The 18,272-nt window shown below is 63.9% G+C and overlaps 5 protein-coding genes across 7 annotated transcripts in view; 2 read left to right on the top strand and 3 right to left on the bottom strand.

Annotated features, from left to right (window-relative positions):
• The first annotated feature begins 1,332 nt into the window (after positions 1-1,332).
• Positions 1,333-3,770, top strand: STUB1 (STIP1 homology and U-box containing protein 1). Its single transcript, XM_040635610.1, has 7 exons — positions 1,333-1,619; positions 2,183-2,381; positions 2,468-2,633; positions 2,848-2,935; positions 3,066-3,122; positions 3,203-3,319; positions 3,398-3,770. Exons 1-7 carry the CDS (start codon positions 1,461-1,463, stop codon positions 3,521-3,523), a joined length of 912 nt encoding a protein of 303 aa, XP_040491544.1. The 5' UTR covers positions 1,333-1,460; the 3' UTR covers positions 3,524-3,770.
• Positions 3,085-5,418, bottom strand: JMJD8 (jumonji domain containing 8). 3 transcript variants are annotated; one of them, XM_040635613.1, is made up of 10 exons: positions 5,294-5,408; positions 5,117-5,215; positions 4,883-4,931; positions 4,709-4,805; positions 4,559-4,627; positions 4,346-4,465; positions 4,194-4,261; positions 3,985-4,119; positions 3,803-3,899; positions 3,085-3,223 (listed from the first exon to the last, which is right to left on the bottom strand). In XM_040635613.1, the coding sequence occupies exons 1-9, from the start codon at positions 5,386-5,388 to the stop codon at positions 3,819-3,821; spliced, it is 813 nt and encodes a 270-aa protein (XP_040491547.1). In that variant the 5' UTR covers positions 5,389-5,408; the 3' UTR covers positions 3,085-3,223; positions 3,803-3,818. The 3 variants fall into 3 exon arrangements, with proteins under 3 accessions (XP_040491547.1, XP_040491546.1, XP_040491545.1); XM_040635612.1 differs by having other exon boundaries at positions 4,559-4,805; positions 5,294-5,418; XM_040635611.1 differs by having other exon boundaries at positions 3,092-3,223; positions 3,814-3,899; positions 4,559-4,805.
• Positions 5,419-5,625: 207 nt separating this feature from the next.
• WDR24 (WD repeat domain 24) lies at positions 5,626-10,544 on the bottom strand. Its single transcript, XM_040635609.1, has 8 exons — positions 9,557-10,544; positions 8,400-8,577; positions 7,581-8,253; positions 6,992-7,110; positions 6,792-6,913; positions 6,589-6,693; positions 6,169-6,509; positions 5,626-6,047 (listed from the first exon to the last, which is right to left on the bottom strand). Exons 1-8 carry the CDS (start codon positions 10,035-10,037, stop codon positions 5,694-5,696), a joined length of 2,373 nt encoding a protein of 790 aa, XP_040491543.1. The 5' UTR covers positions 10,038-10,544; the 3' UTR covers positions 5,626-5,693.
• Positions 10,545-13,638: 3,094 nt separating this feature from the next.
• FBXL16 (F-box and leucine rich repeat protein 16) lies at positions 13,639-16,683 on the bottom strand. The gene is made up of 5 exons (XM_040634557.1): positions 16,025-16,683; positions 14,857-15,365; positions 14,409-14,493; positions 14,003-14,066; positions 13,639-13,801 (listed from the first exon to the last, which is right to left on the bottom strand). The coding sequence occupies exons 1-5, from the start codon at positions 16,667-16,669 to the stop codon at positions 13,653-13,655; spliced, it is 1,452 nt and encodes a 483-aa protein (XP_040490491.1). The 5' UTR covers positions 16,670-16,683; the 3' UTR covers positions 13,639-13,652.
• Positions 16,684-17,311: 628 nt separating this feature from the next.
• METRN (meteorin, glial cell differentiation regulator) overlaps positions 17,312-18,272 on the top strand; it is a 14,239-nt gene continuing 13,278 nt past the window's right edge. The window contains 1 exon segment of the mRNA XM_040634463.1: positions 17,312-17,445. Within this exon segment, the coding sequence (XP_040490397.1) occupies positions 17,312-17,445 (134 nt within the window).

Genomic DNA, 18,272 nt, shown 5'->3' with positions numbered 1-18,272 from the left:
TGTACCCGGGCTCTGGGGACTGGCCTGGCCTCCCTCCCACTCACGGAGCAGACCCTAAGGGCCCTTCCCTCCATGAGCTCCCCCCTTGCTGTTCTGCACCCGTGCACCCGTACGAGGAGTGTGTGTGTGTGTGTATGTGTGTGTGTGTGTGTGAGATGGGCGTGGGGAGGAGCTGTGGTCCTCACAGTCAGCTGGGAGTTCAGCAAGCATTTATTGAGCTCCGACAGCACCCAGCCTCCTGCTGGGGCAGCCCACCCTCCAGAGAAACCTGGCGGGTGACGCCCGCGCCACAGCCAAGTTCAGGCAGCCTGCCTTGTGCATTTCTCGGCCGCCGCAGTGTCCTCGGGAATGGCCGCGATGGGGCCATGGTCGGGCAGCAGGTCGGGGCACAGCTTCTCCCCCACAGCCCATGTCCATGCTGCTGTCTCCACATGGTGAGGGGTCCACCGCCCCGAGGGACTGCCTCGGGAGGGGCAGAGGGAGGCTGAGGCCCGGGGCCGCCGGCCACGCGATCCTCCTGTACGGCGCGGCATACTGCACCCGGCCTGCCAGCAGGCCCTCACCTCTGCCGGAGAGTACGCGGCCGCTGCGCGCTGGGACACGAAGGCGCCGCCCGCGGAGCCCCTGCAGCCAGGACTTGTGTCCCACCAGGGTCTGGACAAGCTCCCAGGGACCCCCGGTGTCACGGACGTGGCCATGGGCCTGCTTCACAGGCAAGGTCACTAACCGGCCGGGTCCGGCCCTCTAGCCCGCGACCCCGCGGGGCGCCCGGCTCTGCCGGCCAAGCCGGGCCGGGGGTGGGTTGGGGGTCGCGGGTGGTGGACCTCACTACGCGGAGCCGCCCCGCGAGGAAGCTCCGCCCACGCCGCCAGGCCCCGCCCCGCGCGGGGGAAGCCCTCACCACCAGCTTCCACGCCCGCGGCCGCTCCAGCTCGGTTCGTGTCACGTGTTTCTGCGCTCGGCCCTCGGTGACCGCGGGCGCTCCTCTCGGTCCCTGGGGAAGGGCGGTCTTCGCCCTACTGACGGCCCCTCCCCCGCTCTACCATCGGTCCAGGGCTTCTAGCCGCCCCTGGCGGTCCGCGCGCCACAGCACCTCCCCGTGCGGCGCCCGGACGGCGGCCCCGCGGCCCGCGGGCAGCCGCCGTGTCCGCGCGCGGGGCGGGGCCGAGAGCAGCCGGGCGGCCGTCCTGGCGCTGCTCCGGACTTGGGCGTCGCGGGTCGCTTTGCCTCGAGCGCATGCTCCCAGCCGACTCCGCCCCCTCCCCCCCGGCCGGTCGAACGCACGCGCGTCCCCGCCCGCCGCGCGTCCGCCCGCCCCTCTGGCCCCGCCCCGCGCGGCCGGAAGTTCCGGTGGCGGATCGCTGGACCGGGCCCGAGCGGATCGGGGGCTCGGGCTGCGGGCGCAGGGCGGGCCAGACGCGGAGCCTGGGAGCGAAGCCCAGGCTGTGCCGCGCGGCGCCATGAAGGGCAAGGAGGAGAAGGAGGGCGGCGCGCGGCTGGGCGCCGGCGGCGGAAGCCCCGAAAAGAGCCCGAGCGCGCAGGAGCTCAAGGAGCAGGGCAACCGGCTGTTCGTGGGCCGCAAGTACCCGGAGGCGGCGGCCTGCTACGGCCGTGCTATCGTGAGTGCGCCCGCGCCGGGGGAGGGGACCGGCGTCCGGGCCAGGGGAGGGGGCGGGGCCCAGGCCCGGGCTTTGGCCCTGCGACCTCCCCGGAGCCCCTGCCCGGCCATTCCCGCCGGACCTTCGGAGGCTCTTGGTTCGTACGCGGGGGCGTTAGGGCCCTGAGAGCTAAGTGATGATCTTGTTTCAATCGGGTCAAGGCCGCGTCTCTCGAGCCAGTGCTGGTTGCTGGAGAAGTTTGGTGGGTGGGAGCTTCAGGGTGCTTGAGGTCCCCGGACCGAGGACCAGGGATCCTTGTCCCTTGAGAACCCCAGGCCCAAAGCTGGGGATCTCCACAGGTCTGCGAAACTTAGATTGACAAGATCTCCTGGGAGTCAAGAGGGTGGGCTCATGCAGGCCTCAGGACCGGGAGTTCACCCTCCACCAGGCCTCAGTCTGCAGGGGCTGAGAAGTTTCTGGTGTCTTGATTCTAGCCATGGGGTCTAAACTGGGACAGGGCCTAGGACGGAGAAGGGGCACAGAGCTCCCTCCCTCACGCTGGCTGGCCTGGCCTTGGTCCCCAGACCCGCAACCCTCTGGTGGCAGTGTACTACACCAACCGGGCGTTGTGCTACCTGAAGATGCAGCAGCATGAGCAGGCCCTGGCCGACTGCCGGCGGGCTTTGGAACTGGACGGGCAGTCTGTGAAGGCGCACTTCTTCCTGGGGCAATGCCAGCTAGAGATGGAGAGCTATGACGAGGCCATCGCCAATCTGCAGCGAGGTGGGCCTACAGGTTGTCCGCTTACAGGGGCACCTGGGACCAGCTGGATGGACTGGCCAGGTGACCTGAAGCCCCTGTTCCCCCAGCCTACAACCTGGCCAAGGAGCAGCGGCTCAACTTTGGGGATGACATCCCTAGTGCTCTGCGCATCGCCAAGAAGAAGCGCTGGAACAGCATTGAGGAGCGGCGCATCCATCAGGAGAACGAGCTGCACTCCTACCTCACTCGGCTTATTGTGGCCGAGCGGGAGAGGTGGGCTGTGGTAGTGGCAGGCTCCAGGGCCCCACCCACCCCCAAGTCAGCACTCCGGGGTTAACTCTGAGTCAAGAACACAGGTGTTTATTGAAGGCCAACACTGGCGAGCAGGAGATGGAGGGAAGCGAGACCTGAACGAGCCCAAGGTTGGGGTGGAGTGTGACCTCTTCTGGCCAGACCCATTTCTGACTAGCTCCTGGTCGACCCCCAGGGAGTTAGAAGAATGCCAGCGGAACCATGAGGGTGATGAGGACGATGGCCACATCCGGGCCCAGCAGGCCTGCATCGAGGCCAAGCATGTGAGGGTGCCCCAGCCCACGTGTGGATGTGTGCGTGTTTGTGTGCCTGTGACGGGAGGGTGCCCGTGCCTGTGCCGGGGGAAGGGGGATGGGGCATCCGGCCCACGCGTAGCTGCCTGGTTCTTCACAGGACAAGTACTTAGCAGACATGGATGAGCTTTTCTCCCAGGTGGATGAGAAGAGAAAGGTAAGGTGTCTATCCTCTGGGTGGCAGGAACTGGAGCAGTGTCTCCACCCTGATGCCTGACCTCACCCCATGTGCTGCAGAAGCGAGACATCCCGGACTACCTGTGTGGCAAGATCAGCTTTGAGCTCATGCGGGAGCCATGCATCACACCCAGCGGCATCACCTACGACCGCAAGGACATTGAGGAGCATCTGCAGGTGAGGGCCCACAAGTGTTGGGAGCAGGACCCATAACCACTGAGCACTTTCTGACCCTGTTGTCACTGCACACTGCAGCGCGTGGGCCACTTTGACCCTGTCACCCGGAGCCCCCTGACCCAGGAACAGCTCATCCCCAACCTGGCCATGAAAGAGGTCATTGATGCGTTCATCTCCGAGAACGGCTGGGTGGAGGACTACTGAGGCCGGGCAAGGGGCCAGGGCTGCCTGCTTTGCCTAGTGCCCTGGCCCAGGAGGGCCTTGGGGCAATAGCTCCCAGTCCCTGTACATAGTTTGTGTCCCTAGATCCCTGCCCTGGTGTCCCCAACTTCACCCTCATCAGTTCTGCTGCTGGACCATGAGCCCCACCTCCACCCCCATCTGGGCCAGAAACAGCAGGTGAGGGTGGGCTGCTGCCACCACTGTCCTGTAATAAAATCTGTGAGCACTACAGGGGTGTGTGCTGGTGTGTGCTGGGCTCACCAGCCACCCACTCTGGCTAGCCGAGGAAGGTAGAGATGAAGACACTGGTGTCCAGGTTGAGTGTGGCATGCCACCACCGGTCAGGGAAATACAGCACCTGGTGGGGGGTGAGGGTGGGGCACAGGGATTAGTTGGGATGGGGGCGTCTGGTCCAGCCTGGCCCCTTCCTGCCACCTACTGACCTCCCCAGCCTGGACGGTGCACTCCAGGGGCCTCACAGATGGTGCCAGGGTTGGGTACGTGTCCTGAAGCCAGGTCAGTGTGGTTTTGTTGGGATGGAACTCTGGTGTTTTCTCAGGGGGGTATAGGAACCAGCGCTGAGGGTGAGAGCAGCAAGGTCACTCTGTTGCCATCAGTAAGCCCCAAACCCTGGCGCCCATCCTCTGCTGACCTTGCGGCCGTAGATCACCTCTGAGAACCCGGGCCCATGCCAGTGGAAGGGCACCCCAGAACCAGCTCCTGTGGGGTCATTTATGAGCAGCTGCTGATGCAACCCAACTTATAGTCTTCTCTTCCCTTCCAAATCCCTTTGCAGATACCCACCTGCAATTCCAAAGCTGTAAGCAGTAGTGGTACCCAATAGGCTAAATGGTGGTGGAGAGTAGTGCTGAAACAGTGATGCCCACTCGCTGAAATTGTTGTCCCCAAAGAAATACAAGGTGTCTGCCAACCAAGAACACAGGAGGCGCAGGGTTCTTGGCACCTGGGCACTCCAAGTGCCCCATCCCACCCCATGGCCAACCAAATCGAACTCACTGTTGCCCAAGGAGGTAGGGTCCTGGGGATGCAGCAAGTGCTCCACATACTCCTGGAAGGGCAGGTCCACTGCGGGGAGGGGCTGATGAGGGCCGGCAGAGGCTGCCTGCAAGATGCTGGCAAGCTGGGCTGCGGGGTGCGGCAGCTCACCTTTCCGGTAGGAGTAGGTATTGGCAGTGCTCAGCCGAACCACGCTGTCTCCAAACGAGGCCAGTAGCCTTTCTCGGGAGCAGAGGGCCCGGAACCTCTGAGGAGATGGGGAAAAGACTCAAGGGCCGGGCCCGACATGGGGGACAAGTGGCCAGGAGGGGCGCCAGCACTCACCGAGTTGTCTGTGAGCCCCTGCAGGATGACGGGTCTGGAGAAGGCGTAGCTGCAAGGGCAGAGTCACGGCCCAGTCTCACGCCCGCCCGCCCCAGCCCGCCCGCGTCTGCTCAAAGAGGGGGGAATCTTGGGGGACCCGGGCGGACGGGTGGCGAACGAGGGCGTGACAGCAGCGCTCTGGGGCACGGTCAGTGGGGTGTGGGAGGGGTGGCCAGTGCGAGGGGGCACACGTACTGCTGCACGAACTCGGAGTAGCTGAGGTCGGCCCGACGCTCCACCGCGCAGCGCTGTTCCTCCGCCAGGGCCGCCGGCGCCCCGGGCCCGCGCCGCTGCCTGCGGGCACAGCGGGTCAGCGGCCCACTTCACCGCGCGGCCGCTTCCCCCGCCCGCCCGCCCGCCGGCGCCGCTCACCACCCTCCATCGCCCGCTTCCCCGGAGCCGCGCCGGGCCAGAGCCGCCAGCGTCCACACCGCCAGCAGCAACCGCGGCCGCGCCCCCGGCTCCATGAGCCCGCCGCTGCGAGGCACGCCGGGAGCTCCATCGTCGTGGCGCCGGCGCCGGGCCCGCCCCGGAAGGGAGGGGATTTCCGGAAGGCGGTGCGAAGGCCGCCGGAGAGAGGCTCGCGGTCACTGCAGGTTCCCATGGCGACGCGGCCACCCTCCCACTAGAGTCGCCCGGCGCGGGGCGCGGGGCCTGGGCCATCGGCGGCACGAGCGAGCGGCGGGGGACACGCAGCCTCAAACTGCGGCTCCTGCTTCCTTTATTTGCTGCCCACGCCCGGCCCCTCCCGCCCGAGCCCAGCGCCGGCGGGTCAGGAGTACTCGCACAGGTGGCCGCAGCCCGCGGGGCAGTGGGAGCTGCCCTCCAGCCACTTCATGATGTGCTGCAGGTGGCCGCCGTGACTGCAGCCCTGGCACCACACGAACAGACCCTTGACCACGTGGTGGCAGACGGCGCACATGCTGGCGCAGCGGTGGCACCGGTCGCAGACCCAGCCGCGGCTGCTCATGGGCCGCTTGCAGTGGCTGCAGTTGACGTGCAGAGTGGTGGACGCCTGGTTGAGGCAGCTGATGGCACGGCTGGTGCTGAGCTTGACCACCTGGTTGGACACGTTCCAGAGGCAGAAGCGCTGCAGCAAGTCGATGTAGGACGTGTACCAGTGCTCCTGGCGGTGCAAGGAGGGGAGGGAGGCAGAGGCCTGGAGGTGGGCACACTGTGGGGCTCGCCCGGAGCGCGTGGGTGCGGGGGTGGCAGGGAGGCCCTCTCACCTCGTCCCAGTCACCCACCTGCGTCTGCTCGTCGATGTCCTTGCGCACACGCTCGCCCAGCACAATGAGCACGGACACAGCCATCTGCACGTCTCCCTGCTCGGCATAGAAGCGCAGCATGTCGCACACCAGAGCACTGAAGAAGTCAGGTGGCAAGCGCGTGTCGTAGAGCGCATGTGAGATAGAGATGAGCGAGAAGGAGGAGTCCACGGGCGCTAGGGAAGCTGCATCAGCCTCGCTGCCGCTCACGTGGGGCGAGTCGGCCTTGTCCTGCAGGTGCTCGGGGCCAGGCGGAGTGTCCACTATCTCGTGGCGTAGTGGGAAGGCTTCCTGGGGCAGCACGTACTCTGGCTCCTCCGCTGCGAGGCAGGGACAGGGAAGGCAAGGTCTGAGCCTCTGGCCCCACCTGCCACCCCTGCTCCCCCAGCCCCGACTCACGGTGTGCGTGTTCCGGGTCCAACAGGTACAGCTCCTCCTCCTCGCCCTCCACGTCACCCAGCAGGTAGTCTGCAGGCACATCGCTGCCCTCTGTCTCTTCATTATCTGCCCATTAACGGGGGAGAGGGGGGTGTTCCAGAGCCGCTGATTCTGGGATGCCCTAGCCCCGCTCCCATCAATGCCCTGTCCACCCCCCAGCCTACCCTCATTGGTGATGAGTGTGGCTGAGGAGTCAAGCAGCACTGTGTCGCTCCGTGTGTCACCCTTGCTACGGTCCAGCCTGGTCTCACTGCCCAACCCTGGGGCCATATCCTTCAAGTTGAAACTGGGGGCAGGGAAGGCCAATGGGTAGATGGGCTCCAACAGTTCCACCCTCTGAGGAGAGCCACCCCCGGATGTCTACCTGTTCATGAGTGGCAAGCCGCAAGAGCTGCCCTTGCCCACGCTGTGGTTGAGGCTGGTGGCGGACGCCAGGCCAGGGCTACAGTAGATGATCCGCAGCATGGTCCAGGTCTGTGCTACCTAAGGGCGGGTGCCAGGCACTCACAAGGGCACCCCATGCAACCCCCCGACTCCTGGGTGGAACCACAGACTCCCAACGTTCAGCTGCCCTAGGCACCCACTATCCTCGTCCACCCCAGCTGGGGAAAATGAAGCCTAGTCTCCATCCTACAAGGGGATAGAAAGAAGCAGAAACTGGAGGCAGCCAACATGGAAATGAGCATGCGGTCCCAGGAAGACAACAAGAAGCTACGTGGACCTCTGTGGGGTCAGATGCCGTGGGAAACCCAAAGGAAAAATGTGCCACAAGAGGGGGCCTGAACACCGTAACGCCCCAGGCCTGCACCCCAATGATGGCACTGGCATCTGGTCCACTCCAGGGTACTGGGTACCCTTAATTACCAGAGTGCTGGCTGGTGGTGCCAGCCTCCAGAGCTGAGCACTGAACCCAGGGCAGGGTCTGGGTGCAGCCCCTGGCCCACCCCACCTACCTGGTTGCGGCCAAGCTCCCGAGCCACTTTCGCATTGTGGTCACAGAGCTCGGCCAGAGGCCGACCAGCCAGGGCATAACGCTCGGCGGTGTCCACGAACCAGCTCATGCTGCCACTGCCAGGCTCTATCTCAAAGACGCTGAGGGCACTAGATGCGAGGCCCACAAAGGGCTCGGCAGGATCGAGCTTGCGCTTGAAGAAGATGGGGTGGCGCCGATCACCGGCATAGGGCTTGCGCCCAGACTCGGTGGCCACTAGGCTCTCCTTAGCGGCAAAGGCCAAGTCCCCAAAGAGGCCATAGCAGAGGCCCTCGGGGTTGGCACGCTCAACAGGCTGGCTGGCATCACGGAACAGGTGCTGGCACAATGTGCTGTCCTTAGAGCCGGAGAGCAGGAAGGAGGGGTCATGGGGGTGGCGCCAGGCAATGCCTGTTGTGACGTCGCGGTGCTCCTCAAACATGGCAGCCGGGACAAAAGGCCGGCGCACGTCCCACACATAGATGTTATGGTCCACCATCATAGAGCAAGTGGCCAGGTGGTGGCGGCACTCAGGCCGCCACTTGACGCGGGCTACTGAGGCGATGGTTTGCACGCAGTGCACCTCCTTGGCACGGTGTGTGGTCATGTCCCAGACCTTGACCATCTTGTCACGCCCACCTGTGGCCAGCCAGCCCCTACAATAGATCCACGAAACCCTCAGTGTCCTCTCCGGGGGTGGGAGGGCTCCCCACTCTCTGCCTCACAGGTCTGGAGGCAGCCCCTCCGTGAGCCCGCCCATGCCACCCTGCTGCCTGCGCCCCCACGCCACCCCACCTCACACCTGTCCTCAGGGTGCCAGTCGCAGCAGAAGACAGGCCCGTTGTGGGCGGTGAACATCCTCTCACAGCGGTCGGGCCGTCGTATGTCCCAGAGCTGCACGTTGCCGTTCTCAAAGGTGGAGGCGAAGGTGAAGTAGTCCCGGATGCTGAACTGGACATCCCGCACGCTCTCAGACTGGCCTGTGGGGAGGACGTCGATGGAGGGAGAAGGTGAAGGCTCTCCGGAAGAGAGAGCAGCCAAGGGTGGAGCCCTTGGAGAGACTGTGGACTGCTGTCACATGCCTGCCTGCGGCCAAGGCAGGGAGGCCTAGAAGGTGGAGTAGACACCTCTGAGCCTGCCTGGAATGGACAGTGGAGAGGAGAGGCTTCCTGGAGAAGATACAGTAGATCAGGCCAGGGAGCAAGATGCCAGGCATCGTATAGTTTTTGAATCAAAAACCTGGACCTCGATTTTCCCCTGGATGGTTCCTCTGACATTGGTTCTTGCACAGAGCTGTGGCCTGGCTTCAGGACTGGCTATCAGAGCACTGAGCAAACGGGCCTTGCTGTGCTATCTGTATGCACTCCCCTGAGGGAGGCCCCAACTTCTGCCCCAACACTTCACCTTCAGCTGGAGCTGCTGGCTCAGCCCCACGGGACTGGAGACCTTAAAGGTCTAGGTCCACCCCCATGGACCTCCACCCCAGCAGCCTTCGAGGACTCTAGCTTTTCCACGGCACAGCTCAGGGTCTGTCTTGAGAGGCCCCCAATTCTCTGAGGCAACTGAGGTTTCCACCTCATGCTTGGGTTGGTCTCTGCAAGGTGGGCAAGGAATAGCTGGCTCAAGGCCAGGTGTCAAGGAGCTGGGCCTGCTGGGAAAAGAACTGGGGGGGGGGGGCAGGCAGCATACCCCTCCTCCTCTCCATCCCTGAGCTGGAGACCCTGGAGGGCCCGGTGGGCTTCCTGCCATGAAGTGGCCTGGAGCTCTGAGGCAGGACCAGAGGCAGCAAAACCGACCCTCTGCTCAGCGGCTCAGGTTGGCTCTGCCCCTGGTCCCATAGCCTGCCCTTCCCGAGCTGATCCTCACCCACTCTTTTAGTACTTTCTGGGAACGTATCTGGAGGCCTGTGATGCACCCAACGCACTTCTCCACCTGCCCGACCAGCCTCCGGGGCCTCACCCGAGAAGGTGCTGACGGAGTCCTTTCTACGGAGGTCAAAGCACTTCATGAAGCCGTCCTGGGAACCGCTGAGCAACACGTGGGCCTCGGTGGGGTGGAAGCAGACTTTGTTCACCGTGCGCTTGTGTTCTGTGAACAGCTGGTCCTGCTTGTTGCGGGATGGCCGTCCCAGGTTCCAGGTGACCACCACGCCGTTGGTGGCCGCCGTGGCCAGCAGGTTCTCATCCATCTGGTGCCAGACCACGTCTGCGCAGCTCAGGTTGAGTGAGGGCTTGCGGCCCACACGGAGGTTCAGCTTCTCCACAAACTGCTCGTCCTCAATGGCATAGATCTTGAAGATGCTGCGGCCCGCCACGACCACCTGCGCGGCATCACGGCACACGCTGATGGCATTGGCTGGGGCGTCCAGGTGGCAGTGCATAGTGCGGCCCGTCAGCGCGCTGCCACCCAGGGCCGTGGTCACCCGCGACATCTTCTCCATGGCTGCACGGGTGGTGGGGACAGGAGGTCGGTGCAGCGGGCTGGCCTGGTCAGCCTGGAGGGGCCTGTCAGTTGAGACCCTTCACCCTGGTTGGATCCCCCAGAATTGTTTGCCCTTGGGCGGGTCAGTCTTGGTGAGCCGGCCCGGAACAGCTCGCTGCGGCTCAGTGAGGCGGAGACATCGCTGCCCCGGAGCTCGGCCCGTCTGCCTTCCGGGGAGACCCTACCTGGTCAGTCCGAGCCCGGGCCAGCGCTCCATCCCCCCAACAGTCCGATCTGGGCGGTCAGTGGTCTTTCGGTCAGTCAGTCCCTGCAAGGAAGCGCGGTAGGTCCCCCAGTCCACACAGTGCGTCCCGGGGCCTCCGGGGAGGGGCAGAGGGGCGCCGGGGACACACACGGACGTCAAGGACCAAGCTGTTTAGGAAGCTCGAGGGCACTGGCCGGACGAGAGGCCGGCTGCACGGGGGAGCGGAGGCAGCGGGAACTCGTTCGGAGGCTCGGAGAAGCCTCTCCCTCCGCGGGCACCAGAACCACTTCCTAAAATTGCCGGGCCGGGCCTGGCCGGAACCGCCGCGCCGGAAGCAGCCCTTCTGTTTCCCGTCCCCGCCGCCCCGCTCGCCGGAAGTGGTCCTTGTCGCCAGCGCCTCGCCGGAAGCGGGAGCCCACACCAAACACGTTCCGGATCAGGGAGCTGAGCTGGTGGAAGCGGCGGTCGAGGCGCTGCCCTGGGCTCGCCCGATTCCGCCTTTGCGCTTGGTCTTGACCACCGTGTTTCAGTGCGAGTGTCCGCCTCTCCCCCAGCAAGTCCAGCCAGCCCTAACGAGTCCCGAATCCCTCCCCCGGACGGCAACCCCGCGCAGCCGCCGGGTGCCGCTCCGTGGCCGCGGTCCGCACCGCAAGCCGCCGGCGCCGACCTCTCCTGGCGCGCTCGGAGCCGAGCCGGCTGCGTCTGCCGTGGCTGCGCGCTCGCTCCTCCGCACGCTTCGGGCCTCAGCTCGAGACTCAGGCTTCCCGAGGTCTTGCCTGGCCTTCGCGGCCAGCTCGTGGCCTCCGCAGTCACTGTCGCCTCCACGGCGCTTGTCGGAACGGGTTCCTTTGTTTCCCGCTCGGTGTCTGTCGCGCGCACGCGTCACCCCCCGCAGGCCGGGGTCGTGCCTGTCTCGGTCTCCACCAACTTCGGGGCCCGGCAGAACCTGCCCCTTCACACGACCCGTGCGATCGAATGACCCTCTCTGAGCCTCGCTTCCCTGGTTTTGAGTCCTGTTCTGTCCTTGATGCGCTGTCTGATTTTAGGACATCCCTGCCCTCCCTTGATTAAGCTCCGTTACTGAGGCACCGAACAGGGCTCATTTATGCCCTTCTGGCGGGGTGGACTAGATCCTAGATTTTTTTTGTCTTTAATTAAAGATTTTATTACTTTTTTTGAGTGAGAGAGCGCGGGCATGAGTGGGGGGAGGGGCAAGCAGACTCCATGCAGAGCAGGGAGCCCGATGGGGGGGCTCGATCCCAGGACCCTGAGACCATGACCTGAGCCAAAGTCAGACGAGCCACCCAGGTGCCCTAAGATCCTGGATATTTTGAAGGTAATATTATATGTAATGACTTCAGCACCATTCACTTCCCCCATAAGCGGTGGAAGGTTAGAGACCTTCTGTGTTGGTCACTGCTGTGTTTCCGGCCTGGTAGGTGGCATGGGGCCTGTACGTGTTGAAAGAACCAGTAAGTCTGATGAGTCAAGAGGTGCCCAAGAACCCAGAGCCTTGGGCCGCCCAGAGCAGATACACCTTCCCCTGCCATGGTCTGATGACCTGAAAACAACTCAGACACGTGTTTTTACAACTTTTTTAATATATATTTTTATAAACAGGTCACGTGATAAAATAGCACAAGAAACACTTACCAAATATAAGGTTATATCTTCCGCATATACAGGAGAATGAGGTCGTTATGTACAATAAGAAAATGATTTTAGGGGTTGGTTGGTTTTGTTTGTTTTCCTCTCTCCCCTTAATTTTTCCTCCTACAGTCGTTGGAAATATCACAGCTTCAGTTGTATTAATACTTTGGACAAATGGGCAGCTGCCTCCTCCCCACGAGGGAGCTGTGAAGAGGAGGGGCTGAAGACACTGGCTCCTGACCACCTCAGCCCCGGAGCCTCCTGCGGGCGCTCCAGGACAGGGAAATCTTTGGGCTGTTGAACTCTTTCTCTGCTTCAACAGCATCTCTCGCTCGCTCGTGCGCTCTCGCTCTCTCGCTCTCTCGCTCTCTCTCTCACTCTCTGGCTCTCTGGAAACTGGTTACTTTCTTCCAACCAGATGGGGGGCGTCCCAAGATTGGGTGTGGGCACTGTACTTCCTGGGGCTCCAGGTTGGGATAGGAAGGGGTCCCAGCCCCCTCCTCAGCAATTGCCAAGATGTGCCAGCATCCCCCCAGGACTCGCATGTGTCTTAGGATTGGACAGAACTTGGCCAGAGCCCATTTGGGCAGGCAGAGTTTTGGGAAGCTGGGGAGGGGAGGGGGGCAGCTAGAAAGGAGCCCTCCCTCCTCTGGATGCTGAGGGTGTGCTGGCCACTTGTAAGACGGGACTTGCTGGCTGGCGCTGATCCTGAGCCTTGGCTGGGGCCCACGTGTCCAGCTCCCACCTGACAGAGACCCGCCCAGGATAAGTGTGGCACTGAAGAGGCTGGGCTCCGCTGGCTACAGGGGCTGTAGTGTGGGGTCCACTCGAGATTACGTGCAAGGCCTGCTGGGCCTGAGGGTTGCTCCAGCTTGTGGTCTCTCAAGGTGGTTGTGTCCCTCCCCGCCCCCCGCCCCCGGGGCTGAGGTCAGCTACAGCTGGCTCCCTTAATGTTGATTATAGCAAGATCGTGGTCAGCCAGTCTGTCCCTCCCTCAAACACAGTTCTTCCCTAGCCTGGCCCAAGGACCTGTAGGCCTGCAGGTGGGGGTGGGGCGAGCAGGGGGCTGCCTCATACAGCGGCAAGGAAAAGGGGAGGTCTCTTGGGTCAGGCTGGCATGAGGTGGGGCAAGAGCGGGTGGGACTTGGGCTCCTTGGCGGGCCATGGCTTTGGCGGTGGCCTGTTCCCCCTCGCACCCCTCCGAGGGCTCCAGGCGCGGTGCAGTGGAAGATGCGGGAAGCCCTTGGGGCTCTTCTGGCCCCTGTGTCCTGGGGGACCCAGCTCCCCTCAATCCCTCTGGGCCCTGCCCGAGATGGGGGGACAGCGGGGAGACAGAGCGGGGTGCGGCGGGGAAGGCGGTAAGGGCAGCCGTCGGGAGAGCTTGAAGCGCCCCCTAGGACCGAGCCCCGCGCCCCCACCCCCCCAGCGGGTGGACGAAAGATGGAGGCGGCTGTGGTGCGGTGGAGGGCGGGCGTGCAGTGCGGGCACGAGGGGCATGCACAGAGTCCCCAAATGTGCGTGCGTGCGTGGGGCTGGGCCCGCCCGCCGCCCCTCCCGGCCAGGGCGGGGCCAGGAGGGGCGCGGGGCGGGGCTTTCACTGGGTTTGCCCTGCCTTCCGCGCCGGGCCGCGGGCGCGAGGCTCCCCTGAGGGCAGGGCCGGGAGAAGGCGTCCCCGCCCCGAGCGTGGCGGCTTCCTGCGCCGGGGCGGGGAGGCCCGCGCTACTCGATGACGAGACAGCGGGGCAGGTGCTGCGAGAAGTACTTGAAGAGCTCGGGGGTGGCCCCGGGGCAGTTGGTCAGCTCCAGCTCCTCCAGCTCCTGCAGCTGCACCAGGCCCGACAGCCCCGTGGTGGTCAGCAGCGGGCAGCCTGCAGCGGGCGGGAGGCGGGGCGGCGGCTGAGCGCGCGGCACGAGGGCACCGCCCGGGCCGGGGCCGGGCTGGGCGGGGCGCGCCCGGCGTCTCCGTCTGGACCTGGGACCCCGGGACTCACAGGTATGAATCAGCGCGAGGAGCCCGGCAGGGCTGGCGGAGTCGGAGTAGGTGGGGGTGGGGTGGGGTGGGGTCTCACCTGCCAGAGACAAGAGACGCAAACTCCTCATGGCCAGGAGGTGCTTCAGCCCGAAGTCCTGCACCTGGGAGGGAGGGCGGGCCGAATTAAGGACCTCCGCTCGCGCCCTGGGGAGGCCCACTGCTGGGGTCAGGCCTTAGCCCTGGAGCTGCTGGAGGGGCGGGGGGCGGGGCTCGAAACGGGGGTGTCCCGGCTTCCCGAGGAGCCAGGAGGCAGCTGGGGAGTGGCAGTGAGGACCCCGGGGAGTTCCTAAGCCCCACCTACGTCGCCCGCTGGGTGTGGAGGGATCCCACACTTCCTCACAGGACCTGAGGGGGCCGGGAGCAGGTCAGCGGACTGTCTGGGCGGGGGCTTTCCCTGGGTCCCCCACTCCCCAGTCTTCGGAGGCAGGCGGGGAGGGCCGTACCTGGCAGCACCATCGCAGGTAGAGGCTGCGGAGGGACGACATGGTGGACAAATAGCTGAGGCCAGTATCCGTGATGCGTACGCACCTGTGGGGGCAACAGAGGGGCGCTGCCCACCTCCAGAACACCCCGCCCCGCCCATCAGCTCCGACCCCTTCCTCCTTTTCCCAGGGCGTCCCCTCCTGCCCTTAGGATGGCTCCTCCCTTTGCACAGCCTACCCCCAGCCAGGTCCCGCTCCTTACCCTGGTGCTTGGAGTCACAGTCCACTCTAGGTCCCTAGCTTACGAGCGCCCGCCCGTCAACCCACTCCCCAGGGCGCCGCGGCACCGCTCCAGCTACAGGTCTACGGGTCTGTCCATTAATCTAGGCTCCCTGCTTAGAAGGTCTCGCGGCCTTGCCCCGCCCCGGTCCTGCCCTCCAACTGTCCCGTGGGTGGGGGACGCGCGCACCTGTCCAGCACCAGCTCCTCCAGGCGGTGCAGGTCGCAGGCCACGTACTCGAGCGCCATGTCGGTGATGCGCGGGCACCACGAAAGGTCAAGGCTGCGCAGCTTGCGCAGGTTTTCGGCCACGAGCTCGACACCGTCGTCCGTGACCTTGGAGCAGCCGGAGAGGCTGAGTGCGGTGAGGTTGGGCAGGCTGTGCACCACGTTGACCACGCCGTGGTTGGTGATCTCCCAGCAGGAGAGCAGGCGCAGCGTGTGCGTGCTGTGGCCCTGGCGGGCTGTGAAGTAGGCCAGCGCCGTGTCCGTCACGTGGTAGGCCTGCAAGCTCAGCTCGGCCAGGTTGGGCAGCAGCTGCGAGATGGCGGCAATGGCGTCGTCGGCCACGTTGATGCAGTCGCTGACGCTCAGCGAGGTGATGCGAGCGCTCAGGCTGGACCACAGTCCTGCCTCGGTGAAGTCGTTGCAGCCCGACAGCTCCAGGCGCACGACGCCCTGCATCTGCTCCAGCATCACCTGCGGGTGGGCAGGGGGCAGGGCGTGGTGAGGGTGGCAGGAGCCCACTGAGGGGCAGGAAGCAGGGCTGTCGAATGTGGGCGTGCGTAAGACATGCATCAAGCTGCGCCGTGACACGTGCACTTCATGACGTGTTTGTCACATCACAGCCACATTCTAAGAGGCAGAGCACAGGGGACCTGGGAGCTCAGGGCCTCACCAGTGCAGGTGCTGGGGAGCAGTCGGTGTGCGTGATTTGAGGGCTAGAGTCCTGGCCCTGGGGAAGGGGCTGCCTGCACAGCAGCTCCTCCGACCTGTGTGCCCGCTCCCCTGCAGCACCCCCCCCCCACCCAAGGCTGGCCTCACAGAGGCACTGAGCTTAGAAGAGCCTCCCGTTTGCTTGCTTTGATGTTGCTGTCTTGAAATTCTTAATCATCTTTGAACAAGGGCCTTGAATTTTTCATTTTGGTCTGGATCCCCCAAATTACGTGACCAGTCCTGCTTCCCCTCACCCCAGAGCCATGATCCTCAGAGCACCGGCGCTTCCCTCAGCTGCTTTGCTCCTTGTATGCCCAAGTTCCCTCTGGGGGCACCCCCCCAACACACACACCAGCTCAGTGGCAGCTGCTGGGCCCTGCCCACCCCATCCCTGTCCCTTCCAGGCCAACGGTGGGGCGCACCTCCAGGCCGGCATCCGTGATGGTGGAGCGCTTGAGGCTCATGGCCTTGACACCCTTCTTAGAGAGGGCGTAGTTGTCGATAAACTCACAGATGTCCAGGTCGGAGACGCCAACCAGGCAGAAGCCCTCAAAGCCACGTGCAGCGAAGCCCTGCAGGTTCACAAACTCCTTCTCGCCACCAGGCAGCACATTGTAGAGCTCCTTGGCGTGCAGCACAGGTGTGAGGCCTGCCCAGAATTTGGGCTGGTAGAGCACACGCCGCCAGGCCTTGCACACTTGAGCCAGCACACACTTCTCACAGGCTGAGAAGTACCAGAAGAGGCCATTGAGGATCTTTTCATCTGTGGCCAGTGGTGGCCGCTCCACTGGGGGCCCGGGAACTGGGGCTGAGGCTGGTCCACCAAGGGGGAGCCCCGCTGGGGGGCACAGGCCCCCAGCCAGGGCAGCCCGTGGCAGTGGGGCAGCCAGGCTGGGCGGTGGGAGGGTGGGTGGGGGAGGTGGCTGGCAGGGGCGGTTCTTGGCAGCTGGTGTGCCCTTGGTGATACTGGCTGCACCCAGGCCGTTGGGCTGGCCTGGCAGCTTCACCAGGCCATTGCGAGGCAAGCATGGAGGCTTGGGGTCGCCGTCCACGCCCGGGCTCGACATCTTCCTTGCTCGATCTGCGGACAGGGTCCAGGAGGGGGTAATGAGTCGCTGCGGGAACAGAGCTGGGCTCCCCATCCCAGGGCATCTCCTCCCATGGCATTCCCAGGACCACCCCCAAAGAAAGGCTCTGAATCTAAGCCACTCCTTCCCTGACTGTGAGCAGCAACAGAAGATCAGGGCTGCTCATGACCTGACACTCCCTGAGCCCCTGCTATGTGCACTGAGCTCAACTTGGACTCACAGATGTTTCTGACACCTAGGTACTATGTCCATTTTAGAGATGAGAAAAGAGAGGCAGGCAGAGACAGACACTTGCTCGTGACTGCTCCCTTTACCTTTACTACTCCGTCAGTGCCTGCCAGGCCTACCTCTCCTGGGCTGGGACTGGAAAACTGAGGGAGATGGTTTGGGGTGGTCTCTGGCTCCTCCACTATGGGGTGCCATCATGGCTCTCTGGAGTGGTTCCAGTAGCCTGTCTAAGACTCACACACCAGCCCCTGAGAATCTCAGTGGTACTGGAGATTGGTTCATAATCTACACAAAGAAAGGGCAGAGCTTACTACATACGATGCCAGCACAGTGAGCCCTGGACACATACTGTCTCTTTAATCCTCCATCCAACCCATTGACGATGCTGCTATGATGACTGTGCCCATTGTACAGATGAGGAAAACAAAGCAGCATGAACTGTTCGCCCAAGGTCACAGTGAATGGGGGAGCCAAGGCTTGAACCAGAGCTGGCTGTGGAAGCCTATTTGTAGGGAGTTCCTCCCAAGGTGGGACTGAACCCCCCCCCCCAGCTCCCCCTCTCAGGCCTCTGAGGCTGTGAATGGGTGGCAGATGGCTTTGAGTGCAGACAGCCCTGGAGAGAGGGACAGCGGAACCCTCACAGTGCCACCTTCTGCTGCACGTTCCAGATCTTCTCCTGCCCACTCCCACTCCAGACATCCAGCGGAAAGGCAATGCACACAGGGGCTCCGGCACATAGGCTCTGGGGTCACACACCCTGGCTCTGTGGCCTCAGTGAGCCACTTCCTTTCTCTGAGCCTCCTTTTTCCTTACTTTGAAGCCTGAGAAGGGATGATCCATCCCCACAGGACAACATGTGGAAAGGGCTAAGCATAGTGCATGGCTCACAGTGAGCATTTGGAAAGTGGCACGAAGGCTGCTTCTGACCCCCATGACCCGCCTTCGGGGAAGGGCTCAGGAGCCATTGGAAGGGAGGGAAGTGGGCTGCCCTGCCCTGCTCTACCCAGCATCATGCCCCCCACTGGCTTCCAAGCCCTGGACAGGACAACCCTTGCTGGCATTCCATATCTGGGGAGGTGGTGCAGACCTAGGCTGGGACCTGGGGTCCACTGGCACACATGGCCCTCATGGCTGCCAACCAGCTTTGGGTCCAAAGGCCTTCCTACCCTGGCAGCCATGAGTCCCCAAGCTGGCAATCCACATCGGGCTGGGCCTCCTCAGGGGAGGCTCCCCACTTTGGCTGTCCTCTTACTGCAGCTCATGACCACATAGTAGCAGCCTCACACTGCTGAATACCCACTGGGATAATCATGGGTTCCAGCCTCATGGCAGCCGTGTGTGTGTGTGTGTGTGT

The sequence above is a fragment of the Ursus maritimus genome, unplaced genomic scaffold (assembly GCF_017311325.1).
Source record: "Ursus maritimus isolate PB19 unplaced genomic scaffold, ASM1731132v1 scaffold_2, whole genome shotgun sequence".
Classification (NCBI taxonomy): Eukaryota; Metazoa; Chordata; class Mammalia; order Carnivora; family Ursidae; genus Ursus; species Ursus maritimus.
The sequence above is the reverse complement of the archived record's forward strand: the minus strand, read 5'-3'. Positions and strand labels throughout refer to the sequence as shown.

Excerpts from the sequence above, each read along its gene's own strand:
- STUB1 (XM_040635610.1), top strand. The coding sequence starts at position 1,461 with ATGAAGGGCAAGGAGGAGAAGGAGGGCGGCGCGCGGCTGGGCGCCGGC. Across the intron at positions 1,620-2,182 it reads CCTGCTACGGCCGTGCTATC|ACCCGCAACCCTCTGGTGGC; the intron begins GTGAGTGCGCCC and ends CTTGGTCCCCAG. Across the intron at positions 2,382-2,467 it reads CATCGCCAATCTGCAGCGAG|CCTACAACCTGGCCAAGGAG; the intron begins GTGGGCCTACAG and ends CTGTTCCCCCAG.
- JMJD8 (XM_040635612.1), bottom strand. The coding sequence starts at position 5,388 with ATGGAGCCGGGGGCGCGGCCGCGGTTGCTGCTGGCGGTGTGGACGCTG. Across the intron at positions 4,262-4,345 it reads TTACAGCTTTGGAATTGCAG|GAGCTGGTTCTGGGGTGCCC; the intron begins GTGGGTATCTGC and ends ATGACCCCACAG. Across the intron at positions 3,900-3,984 it reads GCACCGTCCAGGCTGGGGAG|GTGCTGTATTTCCCTGACCG; the intron begins GTCAGTAGGTGG and ends ACCCCCCACCAG.
- FBXL16 (XM_040634557.1), bottom strand. The coding sequence starts at position 16,669 with ATGTCGAGCCCGGGCGTGGACGGCGACCCCAAGCCTCCATGCTTGCCT. Across the intron at positions 14,494-14,856 it reads GAGGAGCTGGTGCTGGACAG|GTGCGTACGCATCACGGATA; the intron begins GTGCGCGCGTCC and ends TTGCCCCCACAG. Across the intron at positions 13,802-14,002 it reads GCGTCTCTTGTCTCTGGCAG|GCTGCCCGCTGCTGACCACC; the intron begins GTGAGACCCCAC and ends CGCCCGCTGCAG.
- WDR24 (XM_040635609.1), bottom strand. The coding sequence starts at position 10,037 with ATGGAGAAGATGTCGCGGGTGACCACGGCCCTGGGTGGCAGCGCGCTG. Across the intron at positions 8,254-8,399 it reads GACTGGCACCCTGAGGACAG|GGGCTGGCTGGCCACAGGTG; the intron begins GTGTGAGGTGGG and ends GATCTATTGTAG. Across the intron at positions 6,048-6,168 it reads ACATCGACGAGCAGACGCAG|GAGCACTGGTACACGTCCTA; the intron begins GTGGGTGACTGG and ends TTGCACCGCCAG.